This window comes from Bos mutus, chromosome 15 (assembly GCF_027580195.1).
Source record: "Bos mutus isolate GX-2022 chromosome 15, NWIPB_WYAK_1.1, whole genome shotgun sequence".
NCBI lineage: Eukaryota > Metazoa > Chordata > Mammalia > Artiodactyla > Bovidae > Bos > Bos mutus.
Genome location: NC_091631.1, coordinates 4828443 through 4853642, shown reverse-complemented (window position 1 = coordinate 4853642; position 25200 = coordinate 4828443). Strand labels below are relative to the sequence as shown.

Genomic DNA, 25200 nt, shown 5'->3' with positions numbered 1-25200 from the left:
CTTCGAATCATTAAGGGTGCTCCTCCCCCACTTACCAGAAGACCCTCTCACTCCAGTCTCAGAGGGGAGCACGCTCAGTAGGGTTTGCTGTCGTTCTTCGAACGTTTGAGCTGCACTTTAAGCCGCTTCATGCCGATCTGAAAGCCGTTCATGGACTGGATAGCAGCTTGAGCCGAGACAGGATTGTCATAACTTACAAAACCTGTGGGTCCAAGCAGAAACCCAGTGAGGGGCGTGAAGAGGCAAGGACAGCCTTAGTCCTCCTTATGCAACAGAATCCTTACATGAGCTGAGTCTCCATTTTTCTCAGCAGGAAGAAGACTTCTTGAAATTACATCACATGAAACAAATCAGGTTCCTAACAGTATCAGCTGACATCTACACAGTATCCTAAAGTATTTTTTGGCCAAGCCATTTTCCATACATTATTTTTACCTCTGGAGCGACAGTGTGGGTACAAATCACCATTCCCACCAGAGAAATGAAAAAATAAACTGAGGCTCAAAACGAGGTAATGTAATCTACTCAAAGCAAAGTTCAACTACAGCTACGCAAAGTCAAACTCAGCTCTTCCTGCTATCAATCAGCCCCTCTCTTTCTCGCTCACTGGTAAAACACTGAACCCTCCCCACACCAGAAAAAACACCAACGTACCGAAACACTTGCTCAGGTTTGTCTGCTTGTCTATAAAAACCTTGGCAGACACGACATTCCCAAAGGGCATAAACATCTGCAGCAGGTCCTGGTCTCCGAACTCCTGGGGCAGGTGGTAGATGAACAGGTTGGCTCCTTCTGGACCTGCAAAATTCCCACTGACTGAAACGGCATCAGGGTCAAGCACGCCGTCCCCCGCACCAATGAGTCCCATTTCCACCCATGTTGAAACTCTCAGCATCCCCAAATCACAGAAATGTGTCTGGGGAACTAAAAAGATTCACCAAACACAAAGCAGGGAGCTGAAGGGCAATCACTGAAACAGGTTCCTGCCCTCTTTCCTGTTCTACCGACAGAGGGCAGAATTTGACCCTGTGGAAGGGTGGCATGCTGGGACAGTAGCAGGCAGATTTGCATTTGGAGCAAAAAAAAACAGTAGAAAGAGATTTTAAGTAAAATGGGTTTCAAAAGAGTGCCTAGAAACTAGAGGGCCAGCAAAGAGGTCAATAGTTGCCAGAGGCAGGTGGGGCAGGGACCGACGAGAGAGAGACATGAGGGAATTTCTAGGGGTCGTGGAGATATTCTACATCTGTGGTGGCAGGAACGTGACTACATGTGCTCATCAGAGCTCAAAGAGCGATATTCACCAAAGGGTGAATTTTACCATAAGTAAATTGTGCCTCAGTAAAAATTTATTTTTTAAAATACATGCCTATGATAAATAACCGGGCTTCCCTGATAGCTCAGTTGGTAAAGAATCCACCTGCAATGCAGGAGACCCCGATATGATTCCTGGGTTGGAAGATCTGCTGGAGAAGGGATAGGCTACCCACTCCAGTATTCTCGGGCTTCCCTTGTGACTCAGCTGGTAAAAAATCTGCCTGCAATGTGGGAGACCTGGGTTCGATCCTTGGATTGGGAAGATCCCCTAGAGAAGGGAAAGACTACCCACTCCAGTATTCTGGCCTGGAGAATTCCATGGACTGTATCGTCCATGGAGTCACAAAGAGCTGGACACGACTGAGTGACTTTCACTATATATGATAAATAACCAAAGCTCAAAAACAGAATATGTTTTCCTCTTCAACTCAAGGACTTCCCAACCAAAGAAAAGCTTTAAAAAGTATTTTTACTTGAGTATAATTGATATACAATGTGGTGTTAGTTTCTGCTGTGCAGCTAAGTGAATCAGTTACATATATACACACATATATCCACTCTTTTTTTAGATTCTTTTCCCATACAGGTCATCAGAGCACTGAGCAGAGCTCCCTGTGCTACACAATGGTCCTTACTAGTCTGTTTATGTATCTCAGTGTGTGTATGTCAATCCCAATCTCACTATTTACCCCTCCCTCACCATTTCTCCCCCTTGTAAACATAAGTTTGTTTTCTACATCTGTGACTCCTCCTGTTTTGTAAATAAGTTCACTTGTAGCATTTTTTAAAGACTCTACATGTAAACAACATCATGTTTCTCTCTCTGTCTCACTTCACTTGGCACGATGTCTCTAGGGTCCATCCCTGCTGCCGCAAAGGGCACCACTTCTTTCTCTTTAACGTCTGGGCAACAGCCGTTATATATACGCACCACACATTCAAACAAGTTTTACTACAACGGCAGTCCAGGCAGCCTCCAGCCGCCCTGGCCTCCCTGCTGTCGTCAGATACGACGGCACACGCTGCCTCATGGTCTCTGCGCTTGCTGCCCCTCCGCCCCATTCCTCTTCTTCCTTGAGATACACACATTGCTCGCTTCTTCCTTCCCTAAGGTCTGCGCTTAAACGTCAGTTTGGAGAAACCTCTCTATGTAAAACGCTATCTTCCTGGCACTCTCTACTCCGCTTTCCTGTGCGTCATTCTTCAGAGCACCAGGGGAACACCTCACGCTTCTGCTCACCGTCTGTCTCCAGGGCTCCAAGAGCTCCCTGTCAACACAGCCCAGGGCAGGTAGTAAATGTCCAGCTCAGAGCAGGGGAGGGCGCGCTGCACCGGGGCTCCTTGGGGCTAAAGCAAGAGAGGATGCCTGGCTTTTCCTACATAAACGCTTAGATCTTGCCAGCTCCTGGCTATGAAAACTCGTCAAATAAGAGCACAGAGATGTCGGCAGGATTTTCTACTCAAACACACCACTTTTAGGCCTATTTCTGCTCACAAAGCCTCTCCTGAATTTAATACCGTTTGTGTCAAAGCACACCCTGCCGCCCGCATCGGCCCACAGGCTGTACTGTCTCAACGTCCCTCAGTTTTTCCTTAATAAGGAAAAGCACAGATGAGACCGTGAGGAAACGGCCAAGTGAGAGAGTCAAAGGGGACACCCAGACAGAAGACATCCCCTAGCAGACTTCTAAGAAGGAAGACTTCCTCTCAAAAGCAGACTGCCAAATGGTTTCAGACACAGGGAGGCCAGTATGCTTCCTCACCCGAAAGCTGCAGCCCCACTCGAGGAGGGCGTGCAGAGGTTCTGAGACGAGCCACAGCCAGAGCACATCCCAGCGCAGACCAGTTTCTCAGTCTACCCTTGACAGCGCCGAAGAGCGGGACTGGCCTCACCACCTGAACGGCTCTCCCGGGCTTTGCTTGCCTTTTAGCGCTGGCGCAGAGGGCGTGCCCACTCTGCCCCGACTCCAGTCTCCCCGCACTCACCTTCCTTCTGGCTCCCAGCAGCACCGATACTCTGCTGTGCCAGCAGGTTCTGGTTGTACAGGGTGGGGAGCGCCGCGGCGGCGTACTGCTGGATCCCCGAGTAGGCCTGAGTGAGGGCCTCCATGGTGCTCCCGGTGCCGTTGGAAAGGCCGCTGCTGCCCAGGCCGCCGTTTAACGCGGCCATCCCTGGTGGGGGTGGGTGGGGGAAGAGGAGCGACAAATTGGGAAGACTCAACCGATGTGAAAACAAAACCCAAAGTAACCCTGTCATCTCCTCCTCAGCTTCTCCCTGAGAAGGAACAGCCATCTGATGGGTCAGGTTTTAGGACAGTCACCAGGGCCCATGGCTAACGGGGACGTTTTAAACAGCCACACCCAGAGGCAGCTCATCCTCCAACCTGCGCAAGAAGCAACACCACCGACACGTGACCTGCCCCACCTTTCTCTTAAGAACTGGAATGCGGTAGAACAACAGTCCCAGGACTGGGGACTAAAACGAGTGCACACACCGTATGACAGGTGTGGGCAAATCCTATCGTCAAGATAGCCGCTAACGCTTACTGAGCGTGTGCTACGTGTCAGATGCCATACCAAGTGATGTGCTCAGCACTTCACTGTATTCTCATTTAACTTGACAATCCTCAGAGAACTCTAGTCCCACTTCACAGATGAGAAAATGCCCTTAGAAAAGTGGTCTTAAGGTACAGTTAACGGACAGGGTCAGGTCTGACTCAAAATCCCACGGTCATTTCTAACTTCACTGAGCCACTCCCATCATTCTCTCTACGTGTCCCTACCAGAGTAGTTTAAAATGTGCTACCTGCACAGAGTGACTGGAGGACTTCCAGGGACTGGCCCTCACCTGCCAAAGAGCTGACGTTGAGGCCTGCTGTTGCTCCAGCTAATGTCTGCAGGGCTCCAAGGGAGGCGATGGGGTTGACGGAGCTGCTGCTGCTGGAGCTCGGTGAGGACCCTGCTGTCAGACACCCACCAGTTAAACTCAAACCAAAACTTGCCTTCCCGTGTCAACAGGAGCCAAAGCACAAGCTGTGTCACCCAACTCTTCATTCTCTTTATAGGGAGGCTTTCGGTTACCAAGTCCCCCACCCTCCGCTCGCCCCAGTGAATGATTCTGGTAACAACATGTTCTTGCAGGACACAGAAGTGATGATTACAACAAACTGAAGACTATGAGAGCTCTCTTAATTCAGAAGACATTTGAGACTTTCCTGTTCATGATCTGACCCCTTTGGAAATGGGCGTTAACTATTCTCCAGAATGACAGAATCCTCACGTGGGACTCTGCCCAAGGCCCACAGGGGCCCCCAGCCCCATCACACGCTTACCTGAACTGGTGAGCACGCTGAGGGGACTGCTGGACGTGGTGAGAGCACTGGTGCCACTTGGGGTGCTCTGAGCTGCACTAGCCGCAGCAGCCAGTGCAGCCAGGTTCTGTAACTGCACTGCATTTAACCCTGCAACATCCAAAGCAAGCCATCAGCCAGCAGATAAGAGTGCCCTACATCCACTCTGGCAATGACCGTGCAGACTGGCAGGAGGCTCATCCCAAAGTGGAAATGTTCTAGGTATAAGCCTTGCAGGCAATACTACAGAGCTCCAAAAAGACTCAGATACCATTCAACTCATTAAGAAACTTGACACTTCCTCAGATAAGACATGTCTAATACAATAGCAGGCCAGCCCAAGTGAGTGAGCATTAATAAATGGATGGGCAATTAGGAAATCAGAAAAAAAGGGGTGGATTCTGTGGTCTACCATGGAGACAGGCAGACTGAAGAGAACAATGGCAAAGCCCGAGGCAGAGGATCAATCTGTATCTGAGCCTTCACTGATGCTTTACAGGGGATCTGTTCTCTGCAATGGAGGAGAACCAAGTAGAAAATGTAGCAGAGACCCAGAAGACCATGGAGGGATGACACGTGAAAACTGCAACAGCAGAGAGAACAAAGAAAAAAACACCACCTAATCATCAGAAAAACAAGAGAAAACAAACTCTGAGAAGACCTCCAAGTGGAACCTAGCAACACTGGCAAAAGGAGAGCAAAAAATCTGAGCTGCACCAACAACGTGTGGCAAGCGATTTACTAGACAATGGAAAGGCAGATGGGTAGAGTGGAGAATTAACGAGACTACAGAGGCTACAGCACAGATTTACAATCTGGCAACTTTCTGAAAACACAGCAACCTTTGAGTCCCTGGGACAAAAAATGAATCCATCAGACTTCCCCAGTGGCACGCTGCACCTCGCCTAGGGTGGAGCCCTTCCTCAGATGCACCTGCCTAGCCGTACCCCACTGCCGGAGGGGCGGGGCTGGGCGGCTCTGGAGCGGCCCTGTCCCTGCCTCAGGTTTGTCTGTGGAGCAGTCTTTGTTAACAACTCGGGCATCTGTCAATTAAGTTTCTGGTGTGTGTTAACACCAAAAACAGTAATTACCTGAGGAACAACATGTATCAGACACTAACTTCCGAGGTTCTAGCAGCTGCAGGGCAAGCCACACACACAGAAGCCATCTTAGACTTTTCTTCTGAGAATCACTGGAAAAGTCACTTTATTGTGGAAATAATTCCTGCAATTTTCTCCTTATCAAAGTGGCTGCAGACAGTCTGCAGGTACTAACAGCTCTTCTTACTAGAGACTTAAAGGGGTGGGGAGCAGACAACTACAGAGCAATATGACATCAGTAACTAAACGAGCCGCCTTTGAGAGAGGAGGTATGAATCCCAGGATGTTCATCTTATGTCAGGTTTATGTAATGAGTGGGAATTTTTTTTTTCCTGCACAAACAGTAGAAAACTCTCAAGACTACCGTTAGCTGCGTCTGTTGGCTTGGCTGCTGCCGCTCCTCCGCACCAGTGAAACACTTACCTCCCATCGGGTGGAGGCTGCTCAGGGTGTTGAGGTTCCCAGAGGAGGCAGTCTGCTGAAGGAGCTGCAAATAAAGCTAGACATTACACCAAAAAACAGAACAAGAGTGAGAGTGAGGGCTGGTTCTGCATCTGGGATAACTCTACAGCACAGCAAAGCGAGAGTGCAGAGGCCCCCAGAGAGAAGAAAGTCGAAGACGAGAACCCAAGCCAACACAACAGAAACACGAGGCTTATGACAGCACAGGACAGCACAACACAGCTAAAGCCCTGGCCCAGAGGACAGCTGTGTAAGCCGAGTCCTAAGCCAGGCCCGAGTCCCTGGCAACACAGCACAGCAGCAGAGGACAGCTGGGAGGGGAGAACTGAGCTCAGCTCAGGCAGCCATGCAGCCCACTTCAGGAGTGTCTGCAGACGAGTGACTGCCGTGTCTAATTTCTCTCCCAAATCCTCCTTGGTCAGGTCCATACACCTTATTTTATAGGCTGTTCCCATCTGGAGACCTAATTTCTACTTTAGCCGACTACTTAAAACACCAAACGGGACCATTTCAGGCTCTTTCTTGGAGTATCCTTTACCACCCATGATGAACTTGTGACTGGATCAACCTTGTCGTGATTAGAATACTACGCATTCATCTAGCCCCATTCATCTCACCGTTGCAGATGACCAAATGATGGCTCAGTCTGCATTCATCCACAGAACATTCTCTTTCAGTGAGTGTTGCATAACAAATAAAACAAAAGGACCTATCCATAAGCTATGAATCTCCACAGCCTTACCCTGTACCTAGCAAGCTGCAACCTTGATCTAAGCAACCTGCTGAAACCTTTTGTTCCGTTCCAGCCCAATCACTGAATGGCTGGTATTCTTGTTTCTGGATCCTTTGTTCAGTCTGTTATCCATTCCTAGAAACATCTGACCTGGCTCCTCTGTCATCATGAATGTCTCTAGTCTACAGGCATTTCACGGAAGTTCACAAACTTCCAGAAGTAGAATGAAAAAATGTACACACGTGGAGTTTTATCAGCTTCTCAAAGGGCTCCACAGCTTGGAAGATTAAGAACTACTGCTCTAGTTTCAAGGCGACACATTCTAGTGCACCCTAATCAATGACGGCGTGCTATCACTTACGCAGCCCATCAGCTCTCACACGTCTTTACTTCTGTCTCCTTAAATATCCTGGCCAATGAGCTCAGGCCCAACTAGGGACTGTACATACTACTTGGCACTTTACTTCCTCCCTAAATGAGACCAGCTCTGAGAGCGGGGATCATGTTTAACTGAAACAAGGAGGCCATAGCGCTCAACGTATACCGTCATGTGCCTGCTAGATATGGCAATACAACAAAAAGGTGAGTCTTCCCTAAAAGAAGGCTCCAAACGCTCTAAGAAAAGCAAGCACCCATCATGGAGATAATTTTCAAAGCATTATCATTCTGGCGGAAGACTAAAATCTCTGAATTTTCTCAACTTAAAAGCAATGTTCTAGCACCAAGGAACAATTTAATCTGCAGAAATAGAACCACCACCTAGGCTTTCTGATTTCAGAGAAATACCAGCAGGGATAAACTTGGATTTCTTCTAATATTTTAGAAACATGGAAACCAGAGGGCATCAAATTAGCCAAAACCTGGCACCGAGGGCAGAAACCACTGCCTTTCTCCCGTTTCACACAGAACAATACTTAGGGGAGGAGGACGGGGCGACTGCGCCTGTGTGTCCGTAGACCGGCCAGCTCACCTAGTGCTTTCACCATTTGTTTTCCTTCTTTGATAGCTTCACAGACGGCTTGTTCTTTCTGACTCAAAGATGAGACAGTTTTAAGTGTCTTGTGCCATCTGTGATGCTTTTGAGGGTTAAAGCAGTGATAATCCCCTGTAATATACACTGCAGACCTAATAAATCTAACAAGTTAGAGCCTGCTTTTGGATTATATGACTCAAACTCGACAAGAGAGAATTCAAATGAAAGGAAATCTATTTACTAGTGAACTCAAATAGACACCTGTAATACTCATTTAATAATGTCCATGTTAATCTCTTGACCTCCCGCCAATGGGAAAATCCACTGTCATACTCTTCATGGGAGGCTCAGGAAGGCTTTTATTGATGGTCTCTACATCTACTAGAGAAAGAGATGGAGAAAGATACTTGGTAGCTAAGAATTCTGCAGGAGTTTTTTTTCTTGGGGGCAGGGATACATGTTTCTAAATCTTTGTTTTAGGAAATTAGTATATTAGTATCTTGAGCAGAAGCTCAAGATATTACCAATGATGTGTGACGACAGCGAGCGAGCCAGTGCACACACAAGGCTAACGTGACAAAGAATATCGTGTTGCCTGAATTTTTATGTAAAACTTGGATATGCTAAAAGTTCTGAGTGCTACTATATATGTTAGCTAGGGACAGCAGAAGAACAGCTGGGAGCTTGCACAGCCTGCAGAAAGCACACCACAAAGACTCACTGCTAAATACTGGGGTCCGAGAGTATTTAGACCAGCAAGGTTTCCCCACACAGAGGCTGCGCTGATTTGCTGCATCTGCTGCTGGAGCTGCTGGGCCATTCTCTTCTGTTCTTTGTCCTTCTGTGTATCAGCAAATTTTACCACCATGGGGGAGGAGCAACCCTACGAAAACACCAAAATCAAAGGGTCAAATTCCTCATTCTGGTGCAGGGAAACCCTCCTTTCCAGTGCCGCATAGGCTGCATTCTCATTTTATTCAGTGCCAAATGATTCTCCTCTTTGATAGACAAACAAGTGGCAAAAGGTAATTTAAAAGGGTTAACTAGTTGCAAAATGCTAATTTTAAAGAAAGCACCAGTGTTTCAGATGTTTGGCTTGCTTAACTTTTAGGGCTTCCCAGGTGGCAATTAGTGGTAAAGAAGCCACCTGCCAATGCAGGAGAACTGAGACACCCGGGTTCGATCCCTGGGTCGGGAAGATCCCCTGGAGGAAGAAACAGCACCCCACTCCAGTATTCTTGGCTGGAGAATCCCATGGACTTAGAGAAGCCTGGTGGGACAGTCCATGGGGTTGCAAAGTGTCAGACATGACGAAAGTGACTTAGCACACAGCAACTTTCAGGGCAATCAGCGCTCTGCACGCTACCGGGCTTTGGTGCTCAACGGTCCTAGCACTCTCATGCTAAGAACCGCCCCTTTCGTCCATCTGCCCCCTACCTCCATGGTCTGTGCTTGGTGCATTGCCTTGATAGCTGTCTGTGCCATGGCTCTTGTTGTAAAAGTCACAAACGCACAACCTGGTGAGAGAAGAGTCAATAGCTCATCCATTCGTTTAATGATTTATCTGACTGACACTTACTGAGCACCTTCTATGCGCCCAAGTGGCATGCTAACAATACAGACGTGATTCTGCCTTTAGGAGTTCATGATCTAGTGGGGAAGATGATGTATTACAACAAGGCGATACACGCGTCAGGGAGAAATCAGGGAAGCACAAATAGGAGAGAAAGTGTTTGAGAGATAAAGGAGGAGTCACATTCTCTAGTTTCTCTCGTGAAGGGCGTGTTTCCACTTTGGCATAGAATCTCTCCAAGGACAGAAACAGAGACTTTTAATGCACGACCTTAAGTGCAGAATGCAGATTCCTTGGGGGAATTGGGATCAACTGACAGGAATCATGGCGGGACCTAGAAATACAACACCATACTCAACCCTCTCCATCTTGGCAGTATCATTCATGGTGGCTGGAGATCACTGGTTTCCACTGATCCAATTAAAAAGAACTCCAAATTTAAGATGAGTACTTTTAAAGGTGCTAAAGGTACTTTTAAAAGTTAAAAGTATACCCACCTCGGCTCAACCCATCAGGTCCCCTCAGTATCCGGCATTCTTCAATCTGTCCAAACGAAGAGAACATGACTCGGATGTCATTTTCAGTGCACTTCTTGGATATCATACCGATAAACAGCTTCCTGTCTTCCACTGCTGAGAGAGTAAACACAAATGCTTCGCTGTCACTGCAAGAGGGGCACAGCAGAGCACTGTGCCTTCCAACCTATTGCACTGACTTTAAGATGCATTTTGCTTCACAATTTAGCACCTACTCTTATAAATCATAATTGGAAGCACTTAGATGAAATATAGTAGCTTCAGGATCTTATGAAAGTTACTTAACCATTCTGTGCCTGTTTCCTCGTGTGATTAATAGAGAAAACTTAGTTTACCTCAGAGGCTGCTGTAGGTATTAAACACCAAGTGCTCAGCATCCTGCCTCGTACTTAGCCAAGTCTGCTCTCGCTAGCAATGCTGTTGGGCCGAAGGAGGAGTTTTCTCACTTAACTGATACGACAAAAGCAGCAGAACACACATTCAGTGAATGGAACTGTCCACTTTCATATTTTGGTTATTTTCTTGAGGACTAAGCTTTTCTTCCTAATTTTTTAGGGAGGGAATTCCTTCAGTTCCCCTCCTTCCTCTGGTTGATAAGAAACTATGAAGATCAAAGGCATTCCAGTTCACTCTCAGATGTTCTTGTAATGTTTCCCTGTCAACTCTATTTACCGTGCTTATTTTAAAGAACAAGTCAGATGACAGATTACTTACAGCACTGAATCACTATCTTCCACCAGACACAAAACTTAACTAAAAATGCATTAATTCTGAGTAAGTAATAGATCAACTGAAACCATGAAACTCCTAGGTGAGTTGGGCTTGGTAAACTCCTTTACATGAGTCTTGGCAATGTTTTTTTTTGGATTTGACACCAAAAGCAAAGCAACAAAAGCAAAAACAAAAAAGAAAAAAAGCAAGTGGTGTTACATCAAATGAAAAACCTTTTGCATAGCAAAAAACAAACAAAAAGCCATCAAGAAGCAACCTACTGAACAGGAGAAAGTATTTGCAAATCATGTATCTGATAAGGAGTTAATATGTAAAATGTATAAAGAACTTAAAGAACTCAATAGTAAAAGAAAAACAACTTGATTTAAAAACGGGCAGCTTCCCTGGTGGTGCAGTGGTTAAGATTCCATACTTCCAGTGCATGGTCAACAGAGACATAAAAGATGCTCAGTATCACTAATCATCAGGGAAAGGGAAATCAAAGCCACAACGAGGTATTATCTCATATGTTAGAACAGTTATTATCAAAAAGACAAAAAAGAACAAGTGTTGGTGAGGATGTGGAGAAAAGGGAACCCTCGTGCACTGCTGGCAGGATCTATATGGTACAGCCACTGTGCAAAACAGTACGCAATTCTTCAGAAAATTAAAATTCGTGCTACATATCACCCAGCGACTCCACTCCTGGGTATTTACCTGATGAACACGGAAACACTTACTTGAAAAGATCTATGTACACCCATGCTTATCCAGCAAAGGTATAGAAGCAACCTAAGTATCCATCAACAGATGAAGGGATACAGAAAAAGGGGTATTTTACGCACACATGATTGTTCTTCAGCCATGAAACATGAAATCTGGACATATGTGACAACATGAATGGACTGTGAGGGCATTCTGTTAAGTGAATTAAGTCACAGAAAGATAAATACTGTATTGCTCTCATTTAAATATGAATATTTCAAACAAAAAAACAACTGAGCTCATGGAGAACAGACTGGTGCTTGTCAGGGGCAAGGGAAAGGAGGAGGCAAAACGGGGAAAGGAGGCCGAGAAGTATTGATAAGCTTATTACACATAAACTTCCAGTTTTAAAATAAGTCACGAGGATGTATGGTGACTACAGTTTACTGCACTGCACGTTTCAATGTTGTCCAGAAAGTAGATCTTTAAAGTTCTCATCACAAGAAGGATAATTTTGGTAACTATGTATGGTGACAGATAACTAGACTTACTGCAGTGTCATTTCACAATACATACAAACACTGAATCATCATGCTGTACAACTGAAACTAACACAATACATGCCAATTATACCTCAACAGAAGAGTAATTAGTGCACAATACAATCAAATGCCATGAGAACAGCAACTACACCAGCGGAAACCGTGGAAGGGGAGGGCCGCTCACGTGCTTGCTTACCATTGTTCTTCTCGCTGTCGGCAGGCTTCATCTGTATAGGATGATGCATCTACAAGGGAAGACACGTGCCTGTTACGATCGCACACTGAAGGCACTCAGAAACATAAACGAGGACTCCAAAGGAGACACCACAACTGAGCTTTAAGAGGTGGCTCTGGGGACCGCCCTGGTGATCCAGCGGCTAAGAATCCACCTTGCAATGCAGGGGACGTGGGTTCGACTGCTGATCAGGGAACTAAGATCCCACATGCCTTGGAGCAACTAACCCCATGCGCCACAACCAGAGTCCATACACTGCAGTGACGCAACCAACCGAGACCCAGCGCGCCAAGGAAAGGAAGGACTGTCTCTGAACTCACGCCTGCCTCATTATCTCTCCTCAACAGAATCTCAAAATAGAATGTGAGTCAACAAGTCAAAATTCTTTTGGCTGAGAATTACTTTCACTCTATCTTCTTTGAAACATTCCCTTTATTCCTCCTTTGCATCAGTTCCTGTGGCAGTCACCCCTTTCCCCCCACAGGTGTGTTCCAGGCGCCAAAGCCACCACGGTTCCACTTACTAGTAGGAATTCCTTACCCCTGGGAGGACCTTCATGTTGTGAAGAGCGTTCTGAGCTTCTAATGCAGCTTTTCGGGTGTAAAATGTAACAAAACAGCACCCTGCAATAAACAATACTCAATGAAACCAAACCAGCCCTTTGAAAGCAGATGATTTCTGAGAGCACTCCCTCCTCCAGGGATACATTGAAAGTCAAAAACCAGGGCTGGGTTTATTCAAATGGGTGGGTGGGTGGGGAGAGGGGAGGGAGGGAGATGGAGAAAATCTAACAAGGAAGGGAAAAAAAAAAAAAAAGATTTTCTACCATTTTCTTTACTGCTATCGTCACCTGGTTTTATTCTTTAGCTGCTCCTATAACTTCTCTGGAAAGAAGGCTGTCCTTACAAAGGTCACAGAATCACGGCATTCAACCCGCCCTCCACGCAGCACCAGGCGGTGCGCTGGGCAGGAAGACTCAGCCGTGCCCTCTTACAGCTTGTGGTCTACAACTCTTGCTTTCTCAGACCAAGCCTTACACTGCAGCCAATTTCTACCATATGCCTTAAACATAATCATCATTTATTAAATTATAAAATGACTTAAGAGCAAGGATCTCTTAGTATCTATTTCTTAGACTCTTGGTTCTCATCAAACATAATTATGTGTCCAACAGCACTTGACTGAGGAGACCTTGAGACTCTCTGCTCTGTATCTTTACTGGGGATTGGAGGGCATAAGTATGTTTTGTAAATCTTAGGCCCGCAGTCCCATAAGATATGATATAGATTTCTTTTAAAATCACCCTGCAATTAAGATTTTAAATTACTGTATATTACATTGACAGTCATTTTCAGAAACTATAATACCTTTTACTTTGGTTAACTATGTCACAAACAGAAAATAATTCCTCGGCTCTAGACCCTTTGATATTAAGCTGGTATCAAGCATGACAATCACGCGTGCTTACATCTGTACTACAGAACAGCTTCCATAGAAAATTACTCTGAAATGGGTTATTTGGGAAGACAAGTGTGTATCTGCATGTGTCTAGGGCCAAAGCTAACACCTCGTCTACTATCGTCCTATAAACCGTCTCCTCTGCCGGGTTTTCTGGAGGCAGCTTGCCTTCCTTCCCCTGTTCATTTTGTAGGCCATAACAAACAGGTGATCTATAAACAAGCCCCTCCTAGTTGCTAAGCCATCCCAGAAGGCCTGTGTAACACCAACAAAAACCCACGAGTACCTGGACAGTCTTTCTCTTTTCACTTACCCTAGCTAAAATACTAAAAAACCACCTACGTGGTTGGTTTACTTCAACTTTATTTCTGTCATTCCACTACCAAGATCAAATGAGACACTCACATGAGTCTGTTACAGATCTTGAAAATGACTGCCCAAGATCCAACTTGCAAATTATCCTCATGATGTCACTCATGAGGATTTTATTTTATTTTTAAGCCATTAAACATGTTTGGACTGGGAGATATAGCTGCAACAAAAAGACAGTCACATCCCTGCCCCCAACACCCCGGCCATGACCACAAGAGCATTCTGGCAATGAGAGAGAGCATGCGCCTGACTGCAAATACACATAAATTCAAAGCCCTTCCTTACCTTTGCTCTGTGGAGGGTTTTGGCTCCTATCCCTTAGGACATTGATTTCATAGACAGCACCATACTGTTCAAACAGTTCCCTCAAGTCCTTCTCAGACCAGGTCCTTGGAACCTGGCCCACAAACATCTTGATAGCATCAAGATCCGGTTGATCTGGGTGGTCCAGGGTGCCGTTCATTTTCTTTGAGCTGCGTAAAATAAAACTTCTATTATGTATTCATGTTGTTTCTAAGAGAAACTTCTTTTCTTTAAAAGTCTCAACTACTTCCTTAAGAAGTAAGGAGAAAAAAACCTACTTCTTTTCACTACTTACATTCAATTTACCAGAGTTCCCCAGCCATCCCTCACTATGCCTGCCACCCCTCACTATGCCTGCCACCCCTTCCATCTGATCCCAAACTAAAGGCACCAATCTGAGTAGGACACCCCGGGCTTTAACTACGGAAATGAATGTCGGTCATTCCTTGTCTAGCTAGAGAAGTCTCAGAAGAAACTAAGAGGTAAAGTTCTTAAAGAAAGCTTTAATCATTTTTAAGTAGAAACTTTATAAAACCTCATAAAATGTCCACGAAATCAGGATTCTCAATCTACACAATGATGGGTGAAAAGTCTTCTCTCAGTAGATGTCAGAACAGAAGCACAGACTTCCAAGGCCTAAGAACTGACTGGAACATTAATCTTTGGTTGTTGCTGTCTCATGCATAATCCTGGTACTCTTGAGTGAGGCCCTCCAATCAAAACAAAATAAAACCTCTTAAACTTTCACAAATGATTGTTATATAAACAATGATGTCACCATTCTGGGGTCTTTTGTTTCTAAGTAATCCAATTTGCTGCTATTTCTCCACGATTTTACCAGTTAATTCCCTTACCAACTCTAACTGTTATAATGCCCACGTACTCCTCCAACCTGATCACACCGGATCTGTAACACTCCTATTTAAACGCCTTCATTCCTACCCCTGCCACTGTCAAGAACCATGGGGGAAACTCTTACACTATTAAATATTTCCACTCCGAATGAATCAAAGTCCTTCTCCTACCTCCTTTTCACAATCTTATTCTGAGCATTTACCCAAACTAGTAACAACTGAAATTCTAAATAGCACGTTTAACTTTTGTTAGTGTTTGCTAAATCCAGAAATTACATCATCATGTTCAAATGTGTCTTTCTTTCATGTATTCTTCCTAATGTTCAACCTCAAATAAAACGCCACTTTTCTTTAAAAGAAAAACAGTAAGTTTTGTCACCCAGAGAAGGCAATGGCACCCCATTCCAGTAGTCTTGCCTGGAGAATCCCATGGATGGAGGAGCCTGGTGGGCTGCACTCCATGGGGTTGCTAGGAGTCGGACACAACGGAGCAACTTCACTTTCACGCATTAGAGAAGACAATGGCAACCCACTCCAGTGTTCTCGCCTGGAGAATCCCAGGGACGGGGGGAGCCTGGTGGGCTGCCGTCTACGGGGTCGCACAGAGTCGGACACGACTTCAGCGACTTAGCAGCAGAATGTTTTGACCATAAAGAAGCAGACAGCTATTTCTGAAAAGAGGCAGGAGCTCATTAGTTTGTATTACATCGGAGGCTCTCAGTTTGTCCCTTCCTTCCCTATTTGTGTACCACTTCTAAATTTTCTACATTGCTTTTTAGTGCAAAAGCATAAATGTAGTCAATCTATATGCTTTGTGATTTATCCAAAAGTTCAGTGGAGATTCAGCATTCCAGACAAGTGCCTTTCCTTTTTCTCTTTTCTCTCCAAATCCCGCTCATTTCTTTATGTCCACCTACTGCCTGAATCACCCTTTCCCTGAGTATACCTATTCAAGAACCAGAAGACTCCCCCAAGAACTTTGGGCAATCTTTAAACTTAATCATCAGAAACTTTTACAGGAATCACACTCCATAATTTTACATATGGTTAACTGAATATTAAAAAGATACGCAAAATGTAAGCCTTTACCTCATTATTTTGTTTTACTATGAAATTATCTTATTGTATCTTACAAGCTGGGTGGAGGGAGGGATGGGACACGGTCCTTCACCAGTTTGAGAAGCACTTCTAGAGCACAGCAAATGATCAGGCTGCACTCAAGATGCAGTGGACATCATTCAACTGGAGTTATGCACTGATTTCTTCCTCCAATTACTACTGAGCTCTTCTTTATACAGCACAAGCACAGTGTTAGACGTGGTGTGGTAGTGGTGCTTTAGTCGCTAAGTCGTGTCTGACTTTTGCAACCCCATGGACTGGGAACCTACCAGACTCCTCTGTCCATGGGATTCTCCAGGCAAGAACACTGGGGTGGGTTGCCATTTCCTTCTCCAGGGGATCTTTTCAACCCAGGGATCAAACCCAGGTCTCCTGCATTGCTGGCAGATTCTTTACCGACTAAGCGAGCTACAAGGGAAGCTCAAGATGTGGTATTCATCAGTGAAAAAGGAAAACATGGGGTATTTCTTTGGAGCACATGAAGACACAATTAGAAAGTTAAGTGCCAGTATCAGCTAGAGATAAAAAAGAGAAAAGCAACCACATATGTCTGTAGTAAGCAGTCACAAACTTCATCATCAACTGTTATTGTGTCTCAAGAGATGATCAACAATGCTCTTCCATTCTCAACGTTCCACACATACTTCTAGTCCTTAGAAGTAACCACTACATAAAAAAGTCACCTGGGGACAAGACTCCCAGTGTGACATGCCAAGGATCCCACAATATCCAGGTATGGCATTTACTTTGCACATCACCTAATACATTCTCAAATTTGTGTCTCACCTGCCCATTGATGGAGAGCTCCTCAGAGTCAGTAATCATAAATTAAACATATTACATTCATTCAAGAATCAATGAATTCAACAAACCCCCTGGAGAAGTATCTATAACGTCCCTGTCATTCCTAAGAGGCAGGTCAGTGGAAATTCCTTCTTATCTTCTGTGGAAGTACTGCCAGTCAGTGAAGTATTGACGGGAGTGGGGTGGAAGAGAGGAAAAGCAGGCCTGCGGCAGCAGAAGAAGGGAAACAAGAAGGCAGCCAGTATTTCAGGAAAGAGGCATGGTATCCGCTTCTTTTTATGTTTCTGGCTGTGGCAGCAACTGGCAACTCATTAAGATGAGAAACTAGGAGGCATCAGGACAAGAGGCTGTCTGGTCTACCTGATTCCCGATGGAACCCGGCACAGGAAAGGGAAACAACCAATCTGGAAGAGACGGGTGGGGAACTGAAGAGCTGCATCGCCAAAGTACACTTCCATTCAAAACTCTTAACCCCCGTCTTCACCTTTTCCTATCAAAACTTCCCAGCTCAGAGGGCAGAGTTAATGTTCTATTCCACTTTTTTTTTCCCATCCCTTGGCCCCCGATGACTAGACCAGGAGGTGGATCTTAACCCAACAAGACTGATTTACTGGCTGGCTAGAAACCTATGACTGTGACCTACGCTTAAAACAGAAACATAGGCCCGGCTAATCAAGACCCTCTATAGCTACCCCGAGCAAGACAACAGCCACTAGCCACATGTGCCTACTTAATTTTAAAAATCCAGTTTCTCAATTGGCACTAGCCACATGTGACTCGTGTTGACTACACAGGATATCAGAGACAGAGATTTTTTTTTTGGGGGGGGGGGACATGCCACGTGGCTTGCAGGATCTTAGTTCCCTGACCAGGGATTGAACCCAGGGTCTCAGGAGTCAAAGCCTGGAGTCCTAAGTACTGGACAAGCAGGGACTACTCAGAAGAACATTTCTAACATCACAGGAAGTTCTGCTGCCCAGGACTGCTCTACAGAACCTAGAACCCACTGACAAAGACAGGCAGTCAGTGATGAAGTTGCAAGAGGAAAAGCTGCAACTCAGGATAGCTTGAGCTAAGCTAAGATGAAAGGGCAGCGGCAAGAGAGAGCAGGAGTCATGCTGCAATACAGCTGAAGCTTGAAAACATTAAGGTAAGTAAAAGAAGCCAATCACAAAAAGTGACATATTGTGTGATTCTACATCTGTGAAATGAATAGGCAAACCTATGGAGACAGAAAGTAAGTTAGTGGTTGCCTGGGAATGGGAATTAGAGGTGGGGAGAAAGGGAGGGAATGCTCACTAAAGGGTACAGGATTTCTTTTGGGAGTGATGAAAATGTTGTTATTAGACAGTGATAATAACCACAGAACTTTATGGATATAGTGAAAAATAAATAAAAAGATCAGTGATACTGTGCACTTTAAAAGGGTAAACTTTGTGTTAATTGTATTTACACGGTGTGGGGGACGGGTGGTGTCAAGACATCCTGGGAGGGCAATGGCAAAGCCAAGCCACAATGCAACCAAAACCATCCAGTAGATGAACAGCAGAAGCACAGGCAGACAGCTGAGCGTGTGACCTGGGTCAAAAAGCTGGTGTTTGCGAGTCTTTGAGGAAAAAGACTTTCATATATACTAGCTTGAGTGGAATCTGTTCCTTGTAGCCAAATAAGCTGGCAAATACTACCTTCACAGCTATTCAAAAATAATTTCCAAAATCTTTAATTACCCAGTTTTTCCCCCTCTCCCCTTCTTATTACCTGTTGACCTACATTTGTTCATTATACAAGCAGAATAATTTCACATACTTACTAATCCCTCTACCTCCCCAGCAGGCATAAACACTTGCTGCATCCCAATCTCCAGACACCACCGACCCCGAACTGGTCCTCAGGCTCACGATGAGCACAGAGAACATCAAGATGAAGAGGACCCAGAAACACCGGCCTAAATTACTTACCAGCTGTTCTCTAGGGGAACGAGACTAGGTACACAGAACTCAAGGGACATCCAGGGACAGGCATAAAGATCTGAGAATCAGAGAAGCATACCAGTGCCCCCTTAACCAACAGGGAAGCTGAGAGGTCAGGGCTGAGAGATGACCCCAGCCTAGAGAACACCTCTGTCCCAGGGCGCAAGCCAAGCGCTCCTCAGCTTCCCCTGTTCCTCTGTTATACAGAGTAAGTATCAGCAACACCTCTTACCATAAACAAGAAAGGGAGCTAGGGAGTGGGTCCCCTCAGCCTTTCCACAGCTCCTCCAGCAATTTTTGTCTGTTGTAATTTGAAATAGTGGAACAGATAGATTGCGAGGTCATATTCCCAGGCAGTATCACTTCAGAGAGAACACTAGTGGTATCGAGCCTACTGCTAAAGCAGTATGAGTGAAAAGAAGAGCTGAGAAGCCAAGAGGTGACAAGCACCCGCCATTCTCCAGAACTTTCCTCTTTCTACTCTGTGGCTTGGGTGTGTGGTGCCCCTGGGAGTGGGCCAGAGGACTTGCAGTCATGAGAAGAGTTGATGATAACTGCTTAATGACACCTGAGGAAGCCAAGTCCAGCAGGCAAAAAATAAAGTGGCTACCATCAAACTTGCACTTTAGGCCCAAGGTTGATACCAACTGTCCTCAGTTAAGTCAGTCATAGCCTCTCTCAGCTGGGTTTCTCATCTGTAAAAGAGGGGCAATAGCCTACGCCCAATTAACCTCACGAAGTTTTTGTGAAGATGGATGATTAAAACAAAAGCAAAAGCTCTTGGAAAAAAATAATAATGTTAGCAGAGTACTCCCTGATTACTCCTACTCAGAATGAGCGCTGTACTAAGTCCATTAGTTTTCACACTTCAGCGTACATAAAAACCACATGGGACACTATTAAAACAGATTCTTGGTGTGCCCATTCTAGCATGAGAATTATCTGCGCATGGGTCCAGAACCTGCATTTTTAATTCCAGGTGACTTTTACAGAGTGGTCCATGATCCAGATTTCATGGGATACTGAATTAGGCCGACCTAGTAAAAGATGAGAAAACAGGCTGAGGAAAAATACTGTATCGAAGGACTGAACACTAGGCAATGGTAATGCACAGACAATGAAAGACAATTTGGGCCACAAAGTCCTAATTCTAGGGATCATCTATCTGGTATGTGGTAATATTTTTATTATATATTAAATTTTTATGATGGCATTCACTGTGATTTCACCTGTAATCTATTGCTAAACTTTTAACAGTAAAGAGAACTCTCATAAAAAGACACTACTAAATTATCATTATTTTGGAGACTACAGAGAAGGCACAGGATCCATTTCAAGTGAGCAAGCCAACTCTGTTTGAGGCCCCCAAAACTATCCCACAAAGAACTGTTGAGAATCTGCTATCACCACACTTGTTACACCAAATCCCAAGGCAGATCTGCACATGGAGGCCTAATGTCAAAGACTTGCACTACCCCCCCCCCCGCCCCCGTGATCTAGGGAGTATTCTACCATTTAATGTTCTTGGCTTTGAATGACTTAAGTCTCTTTCAATTAGGTTCCAAGGTACTCTGAAGCCTGGTGAAAGTAACTGAAACCAAGGGTTAGAAGTGTGTTCTTTAACACAGAGCCCTGGACTCAGGCCCCCAAGGTACAACTCAGAGCCAGGGGGCCTTTCAGTTGCATACAGCGGTGAACAATGACGCAAAAGGATCAGGCTTCTCACTTTTTACGGTCAAAATTTATTTAGGCAATTTGCCAATCAAGATTGTTTGTTTGCCCCCTTGGGGTGGGGCACATCTGATGTCCCCAAAATCACAAAGTGTGCGGCATGTTCAATCAGTTGGGGGGAGGGAGGGTCAAGATTCAGGGTTAGTTTACACAGCAATACAATATTCTGTATACACTACTAAATACACCCTAGCTACCAGTCTGTGATATCAGTCTAAAAATTTGATCATTAGAAATGAAACATACAAATAAATAAATAGCTTCCCAAAAGATTATCTGAAATTGTATACCCAACCCAAAGCAATAAATCTAAGGTTTAAAAAAATACCTTAGAATCTATCAGATGGGAAAACTACATTAATGGAATTAAGAGCCCAGCACACATGAGCTGATGTTGCTGGTCATATATCAAATGCATCCTTATGTACAAAACTTAGTTACAACTACAGGAAGTCAGCAGTAATGAGAGAATCAGACTACAATAGAAAATAACAATAGTGTGGACTTTGGCTTCCTCACCCAATTTTTTTCTTTCCTCTTTTATCAAGTAACAAAGAAAACAGCCCAAGTCCTCTACTTATGATAAATATTAGACAACAAAAATACTTACACGGGACTGGAATTCAAAGAGCAATGATCCACCATCATTTCTGGAAGGAAATCCAACTTAAACGCAGCCATCACCTCACTCTCCCCTTCAGAAGCCAATGATATTAACTTGCTGCACTTGTCTGATCCACAAATATACACAGCTTTAGCTTCCTGGGCCCCACAAAAAACACAAAGTGGAAACAGGAGCTCAGGGACGCCAGCAGTGAGTGCCACAGAAGCAGGCAGGACTGGGGAAGGGGCAGGGAGCAGGGGATTAAACGGGGGATGTGAGCATGTGGAGGGAGGCTCAGCCCCGCACACAATGGAAGTGCTGATGCGCCGGGCGGGTTTTGTGCGATTTTCCCTGGCGAAGCAGTACTAAGTGCACTGTCAGATAAATAGTGTCAGACCCATGAGGAGAGCAGCGGCTAACAGAGCAGAAGAAACACAAACTTGCTTCACATCTTCCAAACTCCTCCCTGCCGAGCCGTTTCTGAGGACCCCCCCAAGCTTGAAACTACCTGAGTACAAGGAAGGGGGGCGCGGTTCTCGTCATGTAGTCTGAAAACGTTTTAGAAACAAATGGGTGGTTAGCTTTGGTCTGAACTTATTTTCCATGCACCAAAGACAGCAATGAACGCACTGTCTGGGTGCCAAACTAACCTCAGAAGAGTCATTTAAGGAGGAATGGTTCAGACCACCCATCAGAAGCAGGCCAGAGGCGAGCTGGCTGAAGAACTGGCCACCAGAAACATACTGCTCTTATATTAATTAATATTACCACCTGCGCTGGACCAACTTTGCTTTCTTGATGATCTTTATCGTAGTGAAGGGCTGTAAAAATTGCTGTTGCACTGGCATTCATTTAGGGAGCATAAGGCAAAACTTCTTTAGGAACTCTGAATCTTAATTTGTCACAAAATTTAAAAAACAAAAAATAAAAATAGTATATTCTGCCTCTTGACAGAGTACTAAGAAACACTGTTTATTCAGTATTTTGACCTTTCTAGAGAAACAAAAAACAAAAGAAAAACAAACAAAAGCCACCACAGTGATAATCATGAAGAAGACCTGGGGCCTACCAGGGACAAAGGCTCAAATACTTAGAGGAGGAGAGAGGAGTGCAGACCCCGTCTATTCACTGTCTGCCCTCTTTTAAACTGCTCCTAAAACCAAGATTAATGAATGCGCACATAAAAATTCTATTATGGGTGAGCAGCAGAGATGGATACACTCAGCAGTCAAGGCAGATGTGGCACTCTCATTCTCAGTTTAGCTCCACATCCCTCCAAGCAACAAACGGTGGCATTTCAGTGTTTAGGCAGTGACTCTAAAACTATCTCTGAAGGCTCCAAATTTCACAGGGCTTCTTTCCGTTTTTACCACTAGGGCTGCCTTACCTCAAAGGTTTCACTTCACTCAAGCTCAGATCACAATACAGGGAACTTTGAAAAAAAGAAGTTACGTAAAGAGGTAAACAAATGAACTAAAGATACAGACTGACGTTAAAACAAAACTAATGAAAGGCAGTTATGTCACAGCACAGGTCTGTCTAACAAAGGCTGGCACCTGTCTACATCTAACTGAGAAAGGTAGAAACTGTGTCTCCAGACATAACCACCCAAAATTTAGAACTAAAATAGCAGGTAGCTGCTCTTTCCGTTCTGTCAGAGACCCTGGCCCATCCGATCCCCTACAGAGACAGAAGTGACAGGAGCTCTCTGCCACCCTATTAACAGAGGAAGCAGAAGCAGGCTGCCAGTGAGGAGACTGCAACCGGCACCCAGGGTACAGAGCTCGCCCCAGCTGGGGCTGGCTGAGCGACCGGCCCGTCGGGTCCCCGTTTCTAAGAGCACTGGAGCTGGTCACACGCCTCTTCCTACAGAGAAGCACCTGACTAAGGAGTGACTGTGTGAGGTTGGTTAATCAATTAGATTTTCTAGTTTCAGGACTCCTTTAAAAATGAATCAAGTTTTCAGGAAGTCCACTGGTTGCTATGCTTTTATTATTCACCAAAAATGCATGACTCCTAACTACATCTCTATTTTAATCAGAATCACAACTGTAACAAGAGTAACTGCCCAGTGTATGAAAGGATGTGTACTCCTCAGAGTAATTTTTACCGAGTCAAAGGCTGTAATATTTTAAAATTCATTTTATGATGGATAAGGCTGCAATGTTTTAAAAACCTACAAGGTGGAAATTTTATTACATGGGGGGAGGGGGGATTCTCTTTAAGCAGGTCACAAGAATTATCTCGGTATAATTAAATTCAACATGCTTGTAGGAAAAGAAAGAACAGAAATTAATCACAAGTCACTCCATTTTAGAAAAGGGTTACAAAGTGACAATAAAAACAATTATGGAAATACAAAAATGCAGCTGTTAGAGGGAAATTAAAAAGGAGAATTAAAAGTTATTCATAGCAAACTATCCGTAAGCAGTTGTTTAAAAGTTCTTAATCAGAAACACAGTCTAGGCCTAAAACCCAGGGTCCGCTGCAACAGAAGGCCCTAACCTTCCCTCAGTCTCTCTAACCACATCTGTGAATTTACACTCATGGTTTCCTCTTCTTCCCTGGTTGGCTGTCTCAGTTTTCTTTGCCTTGAATATTCTCTTTTTTCCTAAGGGCAATAATTCAAGGCTTGATTATGTGAGGGTAGGAACAATCGGTCTGTTATCTGTTATAACAAAAGAACCCAAATCATTAAAAATGATCAGAGGATAAGATATTCGGGTTTTCCCAGGTGGCTCGGTGGTAAAGAATCCACCTGCAAATGCAGGAGACGGGGACAGAAGACATGGGTTCGATCCCTGGGTCGGGAAGGTCCCCTGGAGAAGGGAATGGCAACCCACCCCACTATTCCTGCCTGGAGAATCCCATAGACAGAGGAGCCTGGCGAGCTACAGTCCATGGGGTCGTAAAGAGTCGGACACAGCACGCACACACGCGGGCACACACACACACACACCATCTCTCCTAGGAAGCCTTCCTGAATCCCTTAGGTGCCCTGCCCTGTGTTCCTATAGGACCCTGTGGATGCTACCAGAGGATCTGGGACACCCTTGAAAGAGCAGCGCACCCTGCATTTAGAGCATCAGAAGGGAATAAACAGCTTAAAAACCAGATTAGAAGACAGAAATGCTAGAATCACAGCATTTGGTTTGTCAAAAGAAAGAGCAAAGTATAGTTAAGCAAAAAAGCCCACGTGGAACGTGCAAATGTCAGGCTGTCGATCTTGACTGATGTAACCAGGGAGTTCAATGACAGGTGAAGGGATTTTATACTTCCATCTCAATAATCTAAATGTGTTTTAAAAGGCAAAAATGTGAAGTCTGGTTATATGAGCATAGAGAAAACGAGAGCCTACTGCTAAATTATAAGAGAGCCTATGTCTATCATTAGTCTATTTAAGGAAAAGCGCAAAAATCCAGGGAAAAGTCATAACCTAACAGTGAAGCGGACTGGATATCCCCTCAGAAGCAACGAACTGATACTACTTGAAAATAACCAACCAGAACAACTTAAAATTTAGCCTAAAATCTTTCTGGACTTGAATTTCATTTCTAAAGTTTAGTACCTCTAATATAATTAGTGGGGCTCCTAAAACTCCCCAGCTAGTACTTTGCATATGCAAAAATACACTGACCTGAATTGCTAATTATCTCTGTGACATCTCACTTTGTGGGAGACTTTCTGCAAACATGTGAGAGTTGAGCATATCTTAAAACAGAAAACCTTTGTTGAGTTTCCATGAGACGAT

The 25200-nt window shown here is 44.8% G+C and overlaps 1 protein-coding gene across 14 annotated transcripts in view; it reads right to left on the bottom strand.

Moving 5' to 3' along the window:
- Positions 1 to 25200, bottom strand: part of CELF1 (CUGBP Elav-like family member 1) — a 65085-nt gene that overhangs the window by 6128 nt on the left and 33757 nt on the right. For 4 of the 14 annotated variants that reach the window (XM_070383339.1, XM_070383338.1, XM_070383349.1 and 1 more), the window contains 13 exons: positions 21456 to 21607; positions 14350 to 14537; positions 12775 to 12857; positions 12196 to 12244; positions 10003 to 10137; positions 9370 to 9449; positions 8654 to 8815; positions 6188 to 6263; positions 4647 to 4775; positions 4163 to 4276; positions 3301 to 3486; positions 655 to 798; positions 36 to 202 (listed from right to left, as the gene is read on the bottom strand). In XM_070383339.1, coding sequence (XP_070239440.1) covers positions 75 to 202; positions 655 to 798; positions 3301 to 3486; positions 4163 to 4276; positions 4647 to 4775; positions 6188 to 6263; positions 8654 to 8815; positions 9370 to 9449; positions 10003 to 10137; positions 12196 to 12244; positions 12775 to 12857; positions 14350 to 14537; positions 21456 to 21526 — 1545 coding nt within the window. In that variant the 5' untranslated portion in view covers positions 21527 to 21607 and the 3' untranslated portion in view covers positions 36 to 74. Of the gene's footprint in view, positions 1 to 35; positions 203 to 654; positions 799 to 3300; positions 3487 to 4162; positions 4277 to 4646; positions 4776 to 6187; positions 6264 to 8653; positions 8816 to 9369; positions 9450 to 10002; positions 10138 to 12195; positions 12245 to 12774; positions 12858 to 14349; positions 14538 to 14902; positions 15069 to 21455; positions 21608 to 25200 lie in introns of those variants that run through there. The other 10 variants (XM_070383350.1, XM_070383352.1, XM_070383346.1 and 7 more) reach the window with 9 other exon arrangements.